The sequence below is a fragment of the Dinoponera quadriceps genome, unplaced genomic scaffold (assembly GCF_001313825.1).
Source record: "Dinoponera quadriceps isolate SergipeBrazil2010 unplaced genomic scaffold, ASM131382v1 scaffold1658, whole genome shotgun sequence".
Lineage (NCBI taxonomy): Eukaryota > Metazoa > Arthropoda > Insecta > Hymenoptera > Formicidae > Dinoponera > Dinoponera quadriceps.
The window spans coordinates 934,408-948,602 of record NW_014555920.1 but is presented as its reverse complement, the minus strand read 5'-3'; the positions used below and the strand labels follow the sequence as shown (position 1 = coordinate 948,602).

The following is a 14,195-nucleotide window of genomic DNA, read 5'->3' as shown; positions in this document are numbered from 1 at the left end:
CTTGGACTTTTCTGACGGCTCTCCCACCCAGTCTGGTGTATTCTTATCAACCTGGACTTCGATTGGTGTGCCGCGCAACGCACGCGTCCCTTGCTCGCAGCCGACCTCTCGCCGCCTCTGAGCCCCTCAGTAGTCGCCCACCAGCGTTCAGAGGTGGATCTCGCGGTCCTCCGGTTTGCTTCATATTTTCATCACGTCGAGCAGCGAGCAGCCTTGAGCGCGTCATGGCATCCGTGTGCATCATCGGTTCCGGCAATTGGTGAGTTGAGCAGCACATCGGCTCGGGGAAGCAGGTGCTGATAAGAATTGTCGCGCGACAGAGCGATATCGATGAGGATGATGATCCGGGGAAGTCCCGAACGTGATCGATTTGCACGTGCTGTCGCGCGCGCTTACGCAGATGTGGCACACGAATTTGTTTATTACGCGCGTGTCCCGGCTAGTCGCCGACGAGGTGGTTTCGAATAACGATGGGTTTCGCGTGGAATTCAAACCGTGCTGAACGATACATAATCGATGCGCGCTGCTCACTTAGATAGTAATTAATGATCGATAATTGAGCATTAATACGTATTCATCTCAATTTTTTACGCGTGTTTGACTTGTGTGATTATGTAAACACGCATTTGAATATAGTCGTGTGATATATTTAGTTGCATTTTAAACCAATTGATAACTTCTTTACAGATGATTACGAATTAGAGACAGAATATATGTAACTTTTATAAATGACTTTCATTTTGTTTATATCTTCTTTTTCATTTTTTTTATTATTTTAATTTTTTATTACTTTATTATTTTAATAGGGAGAAAATAGCGATCTTGTAATTTCACAGTGATTCTTACAGTGACATTAATGAATTATTAAATATTTGCAGGGACATTAATTCTGCAATTGGACATTGATAATAATAATTTCGTAGCTGTAATATGTAGCATTACATATTTGAAATTAATCATTCCTATTGTCTTTGATAAATAACCTAGGATATTGATTATAGTTATATTGAATTCATAGGGGATCGGCTATCGCGAAGATAGTCGGCGCGAACGCGAAGACGCTGGACAAATTTGCCGACCGCGTTACGATGTACGTTTACGAAGAGATTATCGACGGAAAAAAGCTGACGGAAATCATCAACCAGACCCACGAGAACATCAAATATCTTCCTGGGCACAAAATTCCTGAGAATGTGGTAAGGTGACCCCGAATTTGTTGTTCATCTAATGACCAAGATTATTAGTTAATTTTGCTCGAAATAAACTGTAAAGTATAATCTATTTTATTATTTTCCCCTATTTTATTTTATTAACTTTTTTTTTTGAATTGTACATTTTTAGAACTCCAGCAATTCAGCGTTAATCTTTGAAAATTAATTCGGAATTTTTGAAATTTTGCACACCGCGGTCTTGACACGGTTTCTCCTCTACGGTTTCCTTAAATTCTGCGGGGTATCGAAGTGCTAAGTTCAAGACCTATTAATATTACTTATCTTTCTCTACATATCCGATACTTGTAATTTCCGATTTGGCTTAAAATTAGAAAGTTGCGAGCAGACAAGCTGCCGACCTCAGTAGTTCCAATCGCGCAGTATTGATTCATTTCGATTATCTATTCGCGATCTTGAACTTTACTCATCGAACTTCGAACGCGATCAAGGCAACCGTATTCGCTTTACCGCTGCATTTCGATGTTGCATTTCTCGGCTAACGCTGTCCGATCACGTTTTCCACCTTTTTGCTGCATCTTATTTTAAACAATCGCGTGAGACAGAAGTTGTGCTCGTATTAGATAATAAACAAGGCAATAATAAAGCGCCGTTTATAACTCGTGCATCTAAAATACCAGGGTTATATAATTAGAGTCGCCGGTTCTGTTACCTGTTGAAAACAAGAATCGTGACGCAGTCACTTTGATTATTTCTATTATTATTCATAGCATTCATAGTCTCGTTGCATTTTTACAAATAATTTCGATCATTTTCATCTCATTAATTTTGTCCTTAAGTCTTTTAATTTCCACTTTCTTCGGCCGATATGATCGGGTGAAGTAATTCGAGTTATCAGAGAATGGAAGTGGGAGTTGTGTGTTCTTTATCGCGAATATGGTTCAGGGAACTAGGCCTTTAAGTGTATATTCCGTAAAGTGAGGAATCACTGGGTGTGCGTGCGTATGTAGAGCCGGCTAAGAATAACGTGTCTACATGAAACATTCATCCTTCGGATACGCGATGCTATAGACGCATTCAGCCAAGTAGAAGTTAAAAAGGGAGACGATGGAATTGGCAACTTAGCGTATACCTTCGTACGGTTTGAGGAACACGTATCAATTGTCTCGTCGCTATTTATTATTGACATTCTCTTGGCTGATTAAAAATTGACTTTTTCTATTTCCCGTTTGGTTGGATGTGAAATTGATTCAACGTTAAAAATTCTCTTAAATAAGAGAGAACATCTTCAATTTTTTTGAAACATATTTAGAAAATAGGAAAGGAGAAAGAGAAAAATGATCACTCTTTTTCTTGATTATATCACACACCGTGATTATATCATATCTCATTTTTCTATGGAATTTCTTGAGTGCGGTAAATGAGAACAGGCTGCAGAAGTATTTCAAATAAATCACGGCTTTTAAAACCAGTTTTGTCGTTAACTATGCGCACTTTCACATCGTAAACTAATTGACATTCAACAGTCCAAAATTCCAAGGTCATAACTCAAGCTGTAATCCACTCAAGATGAAGATCTAAGTGCGTGAAGTATTTAATATAAACAGTCTTTGGAGTACAAAGTTCTAAGTGTCTGCATTCGTTCTGTGCTAATAAACAATAGATATTTCGGATGCCATGTATAGACGCGGCTCATGTTAAGCGCGCGAAGCGTAAGAAAGTGCGAGTGGAGCTAACAGATAAAATACACGATATGATTTTCCAGTATTCTATTACGTCGAGCGGTCTAATGGCGAAGTAGCGTCCAAGGCCGCGTTATTTTCCGCACTCGAAACGTATAATTGTTCTCGCTGTCATCGAGCGCGCTGGTTTAAAGCTGATAATACTGAAAATCACCGGTGAGATGCGGATTATACGAACTGCCAAATTCACCGTACATCCTTGGCCTGTTCTTTTTGGCCGAACTGGCTCTCAAGAAATTTACGCATATTGAAGCGTGAGAATCGTACGCTTCAGACGCTTCGATGTACATGTAAATTTGAACTAGTACAGCCAGTTTAGCTGAAAAGAGCAGACCATCTTTCAATTTCACAGCCAACTCGCAAGGACGGTTTCTTCGTCACGATTTTTCATCGTCAAATTCTCGAGTTCTAAACTGTCAGGGGAGTTTTTCCTTAAGACCGAGAACGGGAATCTGTAGTTCCCTCGAAATTTTTCCCTAAGCTCGTAGCGACATTCTTCATATTTTATTTATTCTGATACCTTTAGGATCTCAATATTGGGATTTTGGGACTTGAAGTGTGATAAACTATCTCTAGGTCGCGATACCCGACGTGATGGAAGCTGCGAAGGACGCGGATATACTTATCTTCGTAGTGCCGCATCAGTTCATCCGAAGGATATGCAGCACGTTACAGGGGAAGATCAAATCCACCGCCGTTGGCCTTTCTCTGATCAAAGTATGTATTTCAAGCACATACCCAATAATAAACATTAAGTAATAAACATTAAATCAATCTTTTGAAACATCGATTTTATAAATTATATTATTGTGGATTTATAAATATATGGATCTTATAAATATTTTAACATATAATATTTTAGAAATTTGTTTAAACTGTTACTTGATAATATAATATTCCCAAATATTAAAGTGATATTAATGTTGTATATAACGTCACTAAAAATATATTAAAAAATAATATTTCTACACTATGGCCCGTATTCTGAACTCTCTCTTATCGATAAGAGTGCCTTAAACGTGACTTCTCAGTCAATTAGGTGATTCCTAAGCCACTTTTAAAGGCACATTTATCGATAAAAGAGAGTCCAGAATACGGGCAACAGTGTAGAAATTTATTTATTATTTTTAATATATTTTTAATAAGGTCAAATATTTTTAACAATGACATTATATACGACATTAAAAACATATTTGAAAATATTACACGTTATAAAATATCGTTGTCGTAATGTTGTATCGTTGTGTTAATGATTTCTTGCTTACTGGGTATACGTTCAAGAACACGGTGGTTTTTTGTGATTTGCACCCATATAAATCAATCCATATACATTCCAAGTTTCTCCGCAGGGCTTCGACAAAAAAGAAGGGGGCGGCATCGAGCTTATCTCTCACATAATTTCGAGGGAATTGCAGATTCCTGTCTCGGTCTTGATGGGCGCTAATTTGGCTTCCGAGGTGGCCGAGGAGATGTTCTGCGAGACCACCATTGGTAAGAATGATAAGATTGTAATTCTGAGTAATTGTGTATGTGTGTGTGTGTGCACGCTCGAAATATTAATTGTTCGCAGCGACGAAACTTTCGTCCGTTGAGTCGACTGTTGATAACTGGAAAAACATTCCATCAGAAAACTCGAAACTTTTTCGAACTTCGAAACAGCGATAAGAAACGCATTCGTAATTACACCTGTCGCGAAAACAGGTCGCGTTGCGAGTTATGTAACTGCATAAAACATCTCGCAGTTCTGACCTTATCAGATCTTATAGGTCTAATTTGTGCGTCGATCGCCGATATTTCACACTTCATTAGTATCGGTGATTCATAATATTGAAACTCGACGCATTTAAGAGTCACACGTAATTTACAATTCTGATTGCGCTTTGCAGGTTGCAAGGACAAAGCGATGGCGCCGATACTCCGTGACCTGATTCAAGCTTCGTACTTTAGGGTGGTAGTTGTCGAGGACGTAGATTCCGTGGAATGCTGCGGTGCGCTCAAGGTGCTGACAATTATTTCTTATTTCATCGAATATCGTTTCTTGTTCCCAATTAAATCCGAATGTTTTATTTGATTTAATTTGATCTTATTAAGAAGAAAGGCCTATATTTTAATACATTTTATTTCACGATTCATTTGAATTTTGCTTTCAACGTTCGATTAGATTATTTAAACTCGACAGATTGAAATTGAAGCTTAAATTCACTTGATTTTAATTCAGACTGATTTTAACATCTTTCGTATCAATGACTTTTTAGAACATAGTTGCCTGCGGCGCTGGTTTCGTCGACGGACTGGGTTTAGGTGATAATACAAAAGCTGCGGTAATCAGACTAGGCCTTATGGAAATGATAAGGTTCGTCGACGTGTTTTTCCCCGGCGGAAAATTGGCAACCTTCTTCGAAAGTTGCGGCGTGGCAGATCTGATTACGACGTGTTACGGTGGACGCAATAGAAAAGTCTCGGAAGCCTTTGTCAAGACCGGCAAAGTAAATAAATATACAAGCTCTAAAAATCATATTAATCATAATTTTAACATCTCTCTTAGATAATAATTTTTTTCAATTCCCCCAAAACAATACGACTGTCTAACAACAAACAATACGAATGTCTAAAAAATACCCCATAGACGCTTTATTATCTAAAAGACGTTTTTACGACATCTTAAGACGTCTTTAATGTCACCTAAGTTTCTTCGAATTGGAAAGTTTCGAGAGATTTTTGGCGATTTGACACGCGTTATTCCTAACAATTTCATAAACTTTTATGTCCGAAATAATATTGCAAACCCAGCCTTATCTTTGTACAGACGATCGAAACGCTGGAGAAAGAAATGCTGAACGGGCAGAAACTACAGGGCCCATTCACCGCCGAGGAGGTGAACTACATGCTGAAGTCGAGGAATATGGAAAATAGGTTCCCACTATTCACGGCGATTCACCAGATTTGCGTCGGTGAACTAAAACCGACGGATTTAATCGACTGCATACGCAGCCATCCGGAACACATGTAAGCTCACAATTTTCATCATAACGTTGAAAATGGTTCGCGAATTTGATATAGGTGTATAGGAACAATTGAGCCCACGCGGATCTATGGATCTTTTGTTACTGAGAATTCAATAATCTTCCAATAAGCCTGAAGCCCATGGATTCGAGACTGCGTTTACGCCGGTTCACTTTCGATGTCGTAATTAAAAAAACATCGGAAAAATATCGGAGATCGGCTCGAAACGCTTTTAAGAATCTTTTTAAACGAGATTTCTAAGAACGTTAACTATTTAGACTCACGAGTATCCAGTGCCACTTGATCCCGACCAGAGGCGGATCTGAGTTTCGTAAACTGAGTCCCCCCCTCGTTCGCCGATAAGATAAGTTAACGTATGAAAGTTCGATAAAGATGTGTCAAACTCTGCTGCCTGATAACAGTCTCACGAGAGTCACTCTGAGAATCCCATCGCTTAAAATTTCTTCCATTTTCAAGATCTCATGGATCTGTATTTTCGAGAATTTCGAATTTCGTAAAATCAAATCGTTCGTAAGATTCCGGACTTGAATAATCTGAAGTTCTGTGAATCCTTTCCTGGGATTCGGTGGTCCAGAATCGCGGAAACTGTTACAGTTTCTTTTATAATTTTGACTCTACGATTTTACGATTTACGATTACTAGATTCATGGCTTCGGGTCTTTTACGGAAATGAAAGTGCTGTTTAGATCCTACGTTTGAGTCGAATAGTTTAGTTTAATGGAATTTCGCATCGCGTTGAGCGCGATAGACAAGACAAATCGTTATATCTTGTGAATAAAAAAAAAATATATATATATATATATTTTCCTGAGACTTTATTCGACGTGTTAACGGAGTAGACAGACTAGAGCTATAGATCTTTGATCATCGATTGTTGTATGCGTTCCCTATAAAACGATCCCGACGTTATGTATACCGAGAATGAATAAGAAATATACTTAATTATTTGTTGAGAAAAAAAGAAAATTCAGCTCTTCTGTTCTCTCTCTCTCTCTCTCTCTCTCTCTCTCTCTCTCTCTCTCTCTCTCTCTCTCTTTCTCTTTGTCTTCCTGAAAGGTTCCGAAGACAATTCGTCTTTCGTCGTTGATCGAACTTAAGGCCCTCTGTAATCCTCTCCTAGTCGAATTATACATTATTATATACAGAGCGTTACTAAAATACTCGGACAAGCTTTAGAAATGAATTTTTTGCATCGAAATCACGTAAGAGAATCTATACATCTAAAAATAGACTTTTGCAACTATTTCTGCGGCTTGTCCAAACGGTCACTTTCAATTAATCGTATGTAATTCTCATCTCTTGGCTGACGCGAGAGTTGTTTTGCCCGCAGTAATTATCACGGGACTATAGTGTCGGCCTAAAGGGGTTAATTCGTATTCGCTCCGTATTTAGGAACGGAGACGCCTCGTCGACAACGCGGAAGTCGCCCAAAAGCCACCTGTGAAGTAACAAGCCGGTGTTGACCATCGACAGAAGACTCGTCGCCGCTTGAAAGTCAGCGTCATAATTCGCTCGAAAGCGCGACGTTGAGAGAGAGAAATTTATATCGAACTCGGCTGTCGAGCCGTAGTGAATGTTAATTGGCGAAAATTGGCTTTTGGCAGAACGCCGTTAATCGGCATTCTGCCGATGTATTTCCAATTACGACACTTGTCTTGTTATGCTCTTCTTGTGTATTATCATATCTAGGAAAATGTTATTTACTCAGATGAGCTCGTTCTTACGTCAAGAAACTTAAAGTCGTATCGACGTAACGTAACGAACAAAATGAACAAATGTGAAAGGCTCATCAAGATGATCGCTGCACCCTAAGGATGCTCGATACAGCTGTGATAGTTAATAGACTGTCCAGGTCGTGAAATGAACAACTTCGTCGTTTTTGATTACCGATAACTGTAATGTACCTGCATATGTGGCAGCATTTTATTTATATTTTAATATGGCTAAGAATCTTTTTTATCAGTAGTTAAATTTTTAAGGAGAAATCGTGGGATCTGAGAAAATATCTGGACGTTCTTCTGCAAAGAGTCGTCCCGTATTTTAGCGTAAGAGTACGAATAGTGTAAAGCGTCTGTTATATGTAATTAAGATTACTGTATCTGTAATCGGAAAGTATTTTGGCAAAAGAAGATGTGAGATGATGAAGCGATTTGTAAATATGAATGATTTATCCTTTAAAACCTTTAACTGTCACATATCTTAATCTCTTAATCTCTCATAGTCAGTAATAAAAAGATTGCAACATTTTTTTTCGACGAGTTTCGCAACGCATCTCGTAGCCAATAGGAAAATGCCTCTCTTGAGAATAAAAATCAAATTTTTTTATTGAAGACGGAATACGTTTAGAAATTTATCAAGAGTGCTGCAACTCTTTCGTCATTGACCAAACCACATGCTCATTCGCACACGCACACACACAATTTAATTATATTTAATTTAATTTAATAGATCCTGCCAGATAAATGTGATTCCGATCGTGTAATGTGTAATAATGTGTAGATCCGAAGTATGAATCGGAATTTTTACGATCTCGAATTTCTCCGAATCAGGAAGTTTAAAGACCAAAGTTTTAAGATATTTTTTACCATATTTATATTTTGTTGCCGTCTGATAAATCTATGAAGTTATCGCGAAATTGAACGTAAGGACACGTTGTGTGGGGTCAAGTTCAGACTTCATTATCATTATTTGCACGCCGCTAATTTCGTCGTGGCGCTTCTTCACCGCGGGAGTTTTTGCTCGGTTGGCCTTGGTCCAGAGCTTGCGCACAAGCTATTAGAAAATAATTGGCAATCGCCGTTAAGGTCAGCAGGCTTCTAAGTCAGTCGGTCAGTCCATCTTCGCGATCGATCGGCTGTCGATCGGACAGGATATCTTTAACAGAGAAGGATATCAAGAGGAAGGAAGAAGGATGCCGGACGCGAAGAAAAGAGTATGCATCGTCGGCAGTGGCAATTGGTAATTTTCTTCGTCAAAGAATAAATAATTAGAAAATAATCCTATACGCAATTATATATTACTTTCTCTTACCTCGATCTTTAATTCTTTTTCTTTTCATTTATTTATCGAAATATATAAATCTTCGTCCGAAGAGGTGGAGGCAGAGAAAGAGTTTACATAATCATGAACTAATCGCGTCAATCGATTAATGTTTAATATTGCTTTATTAGTAAATTAGTATTATTTATATGTAGCATATTGAATAATATTAAAGAACGAATATTTCATCTTTAAAAAATAATTAAGTTTTAAGTCGATAATAGAACGGAGATCGCAGTTTCTTTTGATCCAGTTTTCTGTAATAAATATGCCACATTACTATTGTGCACCACTTGTCCACTTTTGTTCCAAAATTAACTCGCTGTATCACCGCATAATTTTAAGGACAAATCACACGTGCAATAAAATTTATACTGAAATTTAACATATTATATTCGTTTTCCTCACAACGAGAGACGCGAATTCTCCGTGCACGTCGGTTGAAACTGAATGATATATTCCTAAATATATAAAAAATAATTGTATTAATACATAATTAGTGAAATGTAATCAATTGACAGTAACGCAACGTTGAGGCAAAGTATCTTCTTGTAACATGCAACGTGTCATTTTAGGGGCTCGGCGATCGCAAAGATCGTCGGCGCGAATGTTATGAAGTTCAACAACATATTCGAGACTCGAGTGACGATGTATGTGTATGAGGAGATTATCAACAACGAGAAGCTCACCGACATAATCAACACCTTGCATGAAAACGTCAAATATCTGCCTGGGCACAAACTTCCGGAGAATGTAGTAAGTATCTCGAGTATATTAGCGTTTTTCTCAATTGCAAAATTATCTATGTTAACGAAAGAAAAAGAGAGAAGAGACATAGCTCAACAACATAAGATTCTATATAAGGTATACGAATTTTACATGTGCAATAATGTAATTTTGCATTGCTGCAAAATGTGATATATTTATTTTTTGGATTGCCAAAACGATTAAAAATGATGAAAAACAACGTAATCTAAAGAAAGATCAATCATGTAAAAAAAGACTCCTCAGATTACAATCAAATAAAATATATAGAATAGACCTTAGAAACTGAACTTGCAGTTGACAATCGCATAAATTTTATTAAATTTTTTAATACAAAATTTAATAAAATTTATGCGATCGTCACCTGCAAATTCAGCTTCTAATCCAAAGAAATTGCAAAGATATGGGAACTGAAAAAGGTCTGAGATTGAGGATCTTAGGATTGCAAAAATCTAGAAACCCACACCAGACTTTACAAGTGCAAAGGGTTAAAATTGCCATTAGCGCAATTTTTATTAGAAAAATTTTAGCATCTTTCAAATCTCACACGTACATTCGGAAAGCTGCAAGCTCGACGTCAAGCGTATCAAATTAAACAAAAGATATTTCGGTAAAAATCCGGAGTGTGCAAGGATTTTTGTCCTGTAGAGAGACAGAAAAAGAGACATTTTCAGTCAATTAATAATTGGTGGTGGTGCGGACGTAGACCTTTCCAGAAGGCATGGCTACGCGGTCAACACCTCCCGGAAAAAGTTTCGGGATGTCCTCGTCCTTCACTGTCGGCAGGATCATCACCTTCTCGCCCGGCTGTAATAATTCGCGCGTGTAATTAAACAGAATACATACGATTAAATATCCCAAACAGCATACAATATTTAAGAAACATTAATACCAAATATTTCATAAATATTCAAATATCCGGGAAAGTCAGGTATGACAAAAAATTATGATAAATATTCCAAAATATTTACGAAGAATATTTTTCATAAATAATTACAACTTTTATTTAAATTATGTTTTTATCGTTTACGAAAAATATCCTTCATAAATATTAATAGTATTTATCATAATCTTTTCCATACTTCACTTTCCTTAGAATATTTACAAAATATTTAATATCTATATTTTTTTAATATTTTATAAATATTGTGCGCTGCCTGGGATACTATCACAAATGGCGAAGAACGACAAAAGGATAAAGTGAGACTTACCACCCAGTTGGCGGGCGTTGCTATTTCCGGTCTTCTGTCCACGAGCTGCAGCGAGTCAATCACTCGTAATATTTCGCTGAAATGGAAATGACATTACATTTCATGTTTCACCGGTGCTGAGAAGAAATTAGAAAGATATAAAGCTCGCGATATACTCGGAGCTCTAAGATGAACTTACTCGACGTTACGTCCGGTGGATTGCGGGTATTGCATGGACAATCGCAGACGATGATCCGGACTGATAATGTACAGAGCGCGGACGGTCAGAGCGGTTTCCGGGTCGTCCTTGCTCTTCTCGTCGATCATGTCCAGTTGCACGGCGAGTTTGCGATCGTGATCGGCGATGATGGGGTATGGAAAGGCACCGGGAATGTCTTTGCAGTACGACTTAATATCCTGCAACGAGACAAATTAATTAGAAAGTCAAATAACTGCGAAAAATATCATTATAGGCGTCCAATTATAATAATACAATTACATGCGTTCAATCGGAATGTCGAGCCAATAATTCAATTTATTCGGACAAAATCAAACGTCTTAAATATCGTGAGTTCAAAAAGCTCTTACATTGACCCAGTCCACGTGGTCCTTAAGTTTGTCAACGGAATGAGCCAACAGCTTAGTATTGCGCTTAATGAAGTAAGGCTGGTGCACCGCGATGCGACCCAGTTCGGTGGTGCACACAGGGGTGAAGTCGGCAGGGTGAGAGAACAGAACTACCCAACTACAAAAGGTGATAAACGATCGTTAGTGAAAACCAGTTAAGAATTAAAACTGATATCAGCAAATATTGCGAAATGATATACAAAGATACAAAGTTAGAAAAAATTTAGCAGATGAGGAAGAGCAATGTTAAATTGAAATAGTCAAATTGAAAATTTCGGAGGGGTAAATTTATCAAGATTTATTCATGATATCGAGAAATAATGATAAATAAAAATACAAAATTAATGTAAAAAAATGAAAATTTAGTAGATAAGAGAAAACGATATTAAATTTGAAACACACACAAACACACATACACAATTAAGTTCAAATTCGATTAGAATTTCTTCTGGCTGGGCAAAAGTCTGAACGATAAGCGAGCTCAGCAGAAAGTGCCGCCAAGTGTGATCGCTTGTTACGGCACTTATCAGAGTTACAATGATATAACCGTTTGCGCCTGCCTTGATTCGAGTGCTTTCAAGAGCGAGCACTTATTATAGTTGCGTTCTCTCGCTTTGGCCGTACTGCCAAGGTAGTACAACAGCCGTTGTTGCAATCTGTATTTATTTCAGCTCACGGTCGCTCTGAAACTTTTCAGCTCGAAGCGTCAAACTTGTCCCCTGATCGCACGCATTTGTAATTCATGCATGCATTACACTGGTGCACTCGCAGCCTCGAGAAGTTCGCCTACTACGCAGTAGCACGGATAGACATGCCAAGTAAATTAATCCAATGAGTTATGTTGGTTTAACGGATAAAATTATAATTGTCGACGATATAAAATGAGTTGGCGTTACGTTACGATTTGAATTTACTTCTCAATCGCGTAGAATTGAACGCTTCTAGATTAATAAATGCGAGTTGATTTCCATTAGTCACAATGTAAGCTGTCAAGCTATCTGCAACAGGTTGTTGTTCACAGTGGCGCTTGTTACGTCAGAAAAGATATTTATTCATAGATTCCACTTTGCTGCAAATTGTGCACACATGAACAAATGCAAAATGCAAAATCAACAGTTTGCCATCCGCATCGAATTCAACGATGCATTTCGCAATCTCGGGACATGTTTATCGGTATACTTATATGAATGTTTTTACAAGTTAAATCATTTCTCCGAGGTAACGAATTTCGAAATCAACACTGTCTTACGATAACGTCTTATCCTGTCTTTCCACATCTCATTTTTCATATTTTATCTTGCGTTATGTCATGTCTAAAGCTGTAGGCTCTTATTTTTAACATGGACTAAAAAATTATCAACGATGAAATTTTCAAGAGAAGTTCAGAATAATATGTTATATTTTACACACACACACACACACACACACCAATCATAATTATAACAGGTCTTATCACAAACTTATTTAAATATAAGAGTCAGACGCGAGATAAAGGTGCGTCAATATATAGTTGATATAATTCAATTCAATAACGTTGAGTTATATGTTCAAGATTAAAAGACATTTCGATCTCTTTCAGACTTTTTTCATAATGCTATAATTACAAAACATCCAGAATTACGTTTTAATCTTAAGAATTATCTCAAAATCTAACTACTGACAAAAAAGTCTTGCGGCGAATTTTTACCTTGAATTTAGGCCTGAGGCCTTATAATTATGATTGTTTATCAAAAAGAGCCTTAATCGTTCGTTAAATATAATCAATAATACAAATAATTGTAAGCACATAAATCTTAAAAATATTAAATAAATTGACAAATATTGGTAATAATATAAGTGACTCACGATTTGCCCTGCCACTCGTAGAAGTCGATAGGACCTTGGGTGGTCTCGGCCTTAAAATTCGGTATTATGCTGTTGAGCCTCATTATCGCGGTGACCTTGACTGGATGTTCGAGGGAAAAGTTATTTGAATTTCAATTTGACTCTCCCAACAGGTTGTTTGCGGTGCGCGCCTCGGATGCCAATCTGCGACAAACTGCGTCGCCTGCTAGCTCGCGCACGTATTTTATGTGCGGCTCCCATCTTTAATACAATGTTACACAAGTCAGATATCGTATATCTGTTTACATGTACTTCAATATCAAAGATTCTGGAAATGATGTGAATGACTAATATTATCTAATGCCGATAAGCTATCGAACAGTTGTCATATAAAACTCCGATCAATTTCAGATCAGACATTATTAGTAATAACATAATCTAATTGAAAACATTCCCATTCCAAAATTTACTTTCACATATATATCTTATGTATGCGGAAAATCAAAATAGCACTGTAAATCCTTAAAGTATTCCTGAAGTTTTCTCCTTTCCCGAGTTGTAATTCTCTAGAAATTTATAGAAGAATACTATAAGAATGATTTAGGAAGTTACATGCATCACGATTGGAACTCCTCTCCTGAGAACTTTTCGGAGTATTCATATAGAATTATTTTATATTTACGGATGTATATTTCATGAATTAAAAAGAAATAGTACTTAAGAATACAAAGAAAGAAGATTACAAAATACCCAATAAACAAAAGTAACAAATTATACCAATATTATAATTTTCCATTCGGCAGTATAAATGTTAC

General features: G+C 37.2%; 3 protein-coding genes across 6 annotated transcripts in view; 2 read left to right on the top strand and 1 right to left on the bottom strand.

Annotated features, from left to right (window-relative positions):
- Positions 1 to 113: 113 nt before the first annotated feature.
- Positions 114 to 8,080, top strand: LOC106745765 (glycerol-3-phosphate dehydrogenase [NAD(+)], cytoplasmic). 3 transcript variants are annotated; one of them, XM_014621663.1, is made up of 8 exons: positions 114 to 259; positions 1,019 to 1,196; positions 3,488 to 3,628; positions 4,261 to 4,402; positions 4,798 to 4,910; positions 5,167 to 5,397; positions 5,718 to 5,917; positions 7,328 to 8,080. In XM_014621663.1, exons 1-8 carry the CDS (start codon positions 225 to 227, stop codon positions 7,377 to 7,379), a joined length of 1,092 nt encoding a protein of 363 aa, XP_014477149.1. In that variant the 5' UTR covers positions 114 to 224; the 3' UTR covers positions 7,380 to 8,080. The 3 variants fall into 3 exon arrangements, with proteins under 3 accessions (XP_014477149.1, XP_014477147.1, XP_014477148.1); XM_014621661.1 differs by lacking the exon at positions 7,328 to 8,080 and adding an exon at positions 7,266 to 7,311 and having other exon boundaries at positions 139 to 259; XM_014621662.1 differs by lacking the exon at positions 114 to 259 and adding an exon at positions 435 to 538.
- Positions 8,081 to 8,172: 92 nt separating this feature from the next.
- The window catches only part of LOC106745764 (glycerol-3-phosphate dehydrogenase [NAD(+)], cytoplasmic-like), a 9,936-nt gene continuing 3,913 nt past the window's right edge, over positions 8,173 to 14,195 (top strand). The window contains exon 1 of one of the 2 annotated variants that reach the window (XM_014621660.1): positions 8,173 to 9,730. In XM_014621660.1, the coding sequence (XP_014477146.1) occupies positions 9,587 to 9,730 (144 nt within the window). In that variant the 5' untranslated portion in view covers positions 8,173 to 9,586. Of the gene's footprint in view, positions 9,731 to 13,444; positions 13,643 to 14,195 lie in introns of those variants that run through there. The other variant, XM_014621659.1, reaches the window with a different exon arrangement.
- On the bottom strand, positions 10,211 to 13,508 carry LOC106745766 (peroxiredoxin-6-like). Its single transcript, XM_014621664.1, has 5 exons — positions 13,402 to 13,508; positions 11,518 to 11,674; positions 11,129 to 11,346; positions 10,951 to 11,026; positions 10,211 to 10,546 (listed from the first exon to the last, which is right to left on the bottom strand). The coding sequence occupies exons 1-5, from the start codon at positions 13,482 to 13,484 to the stop codon at positions 10,418 to 10,420; spliced, it is 663 nt and encodes a 220-aa protein (XP_014477150.1). The 5' UTR covers positions 13,485 to 13,508; the 3' UTR covers positions 10,211 to 10,417.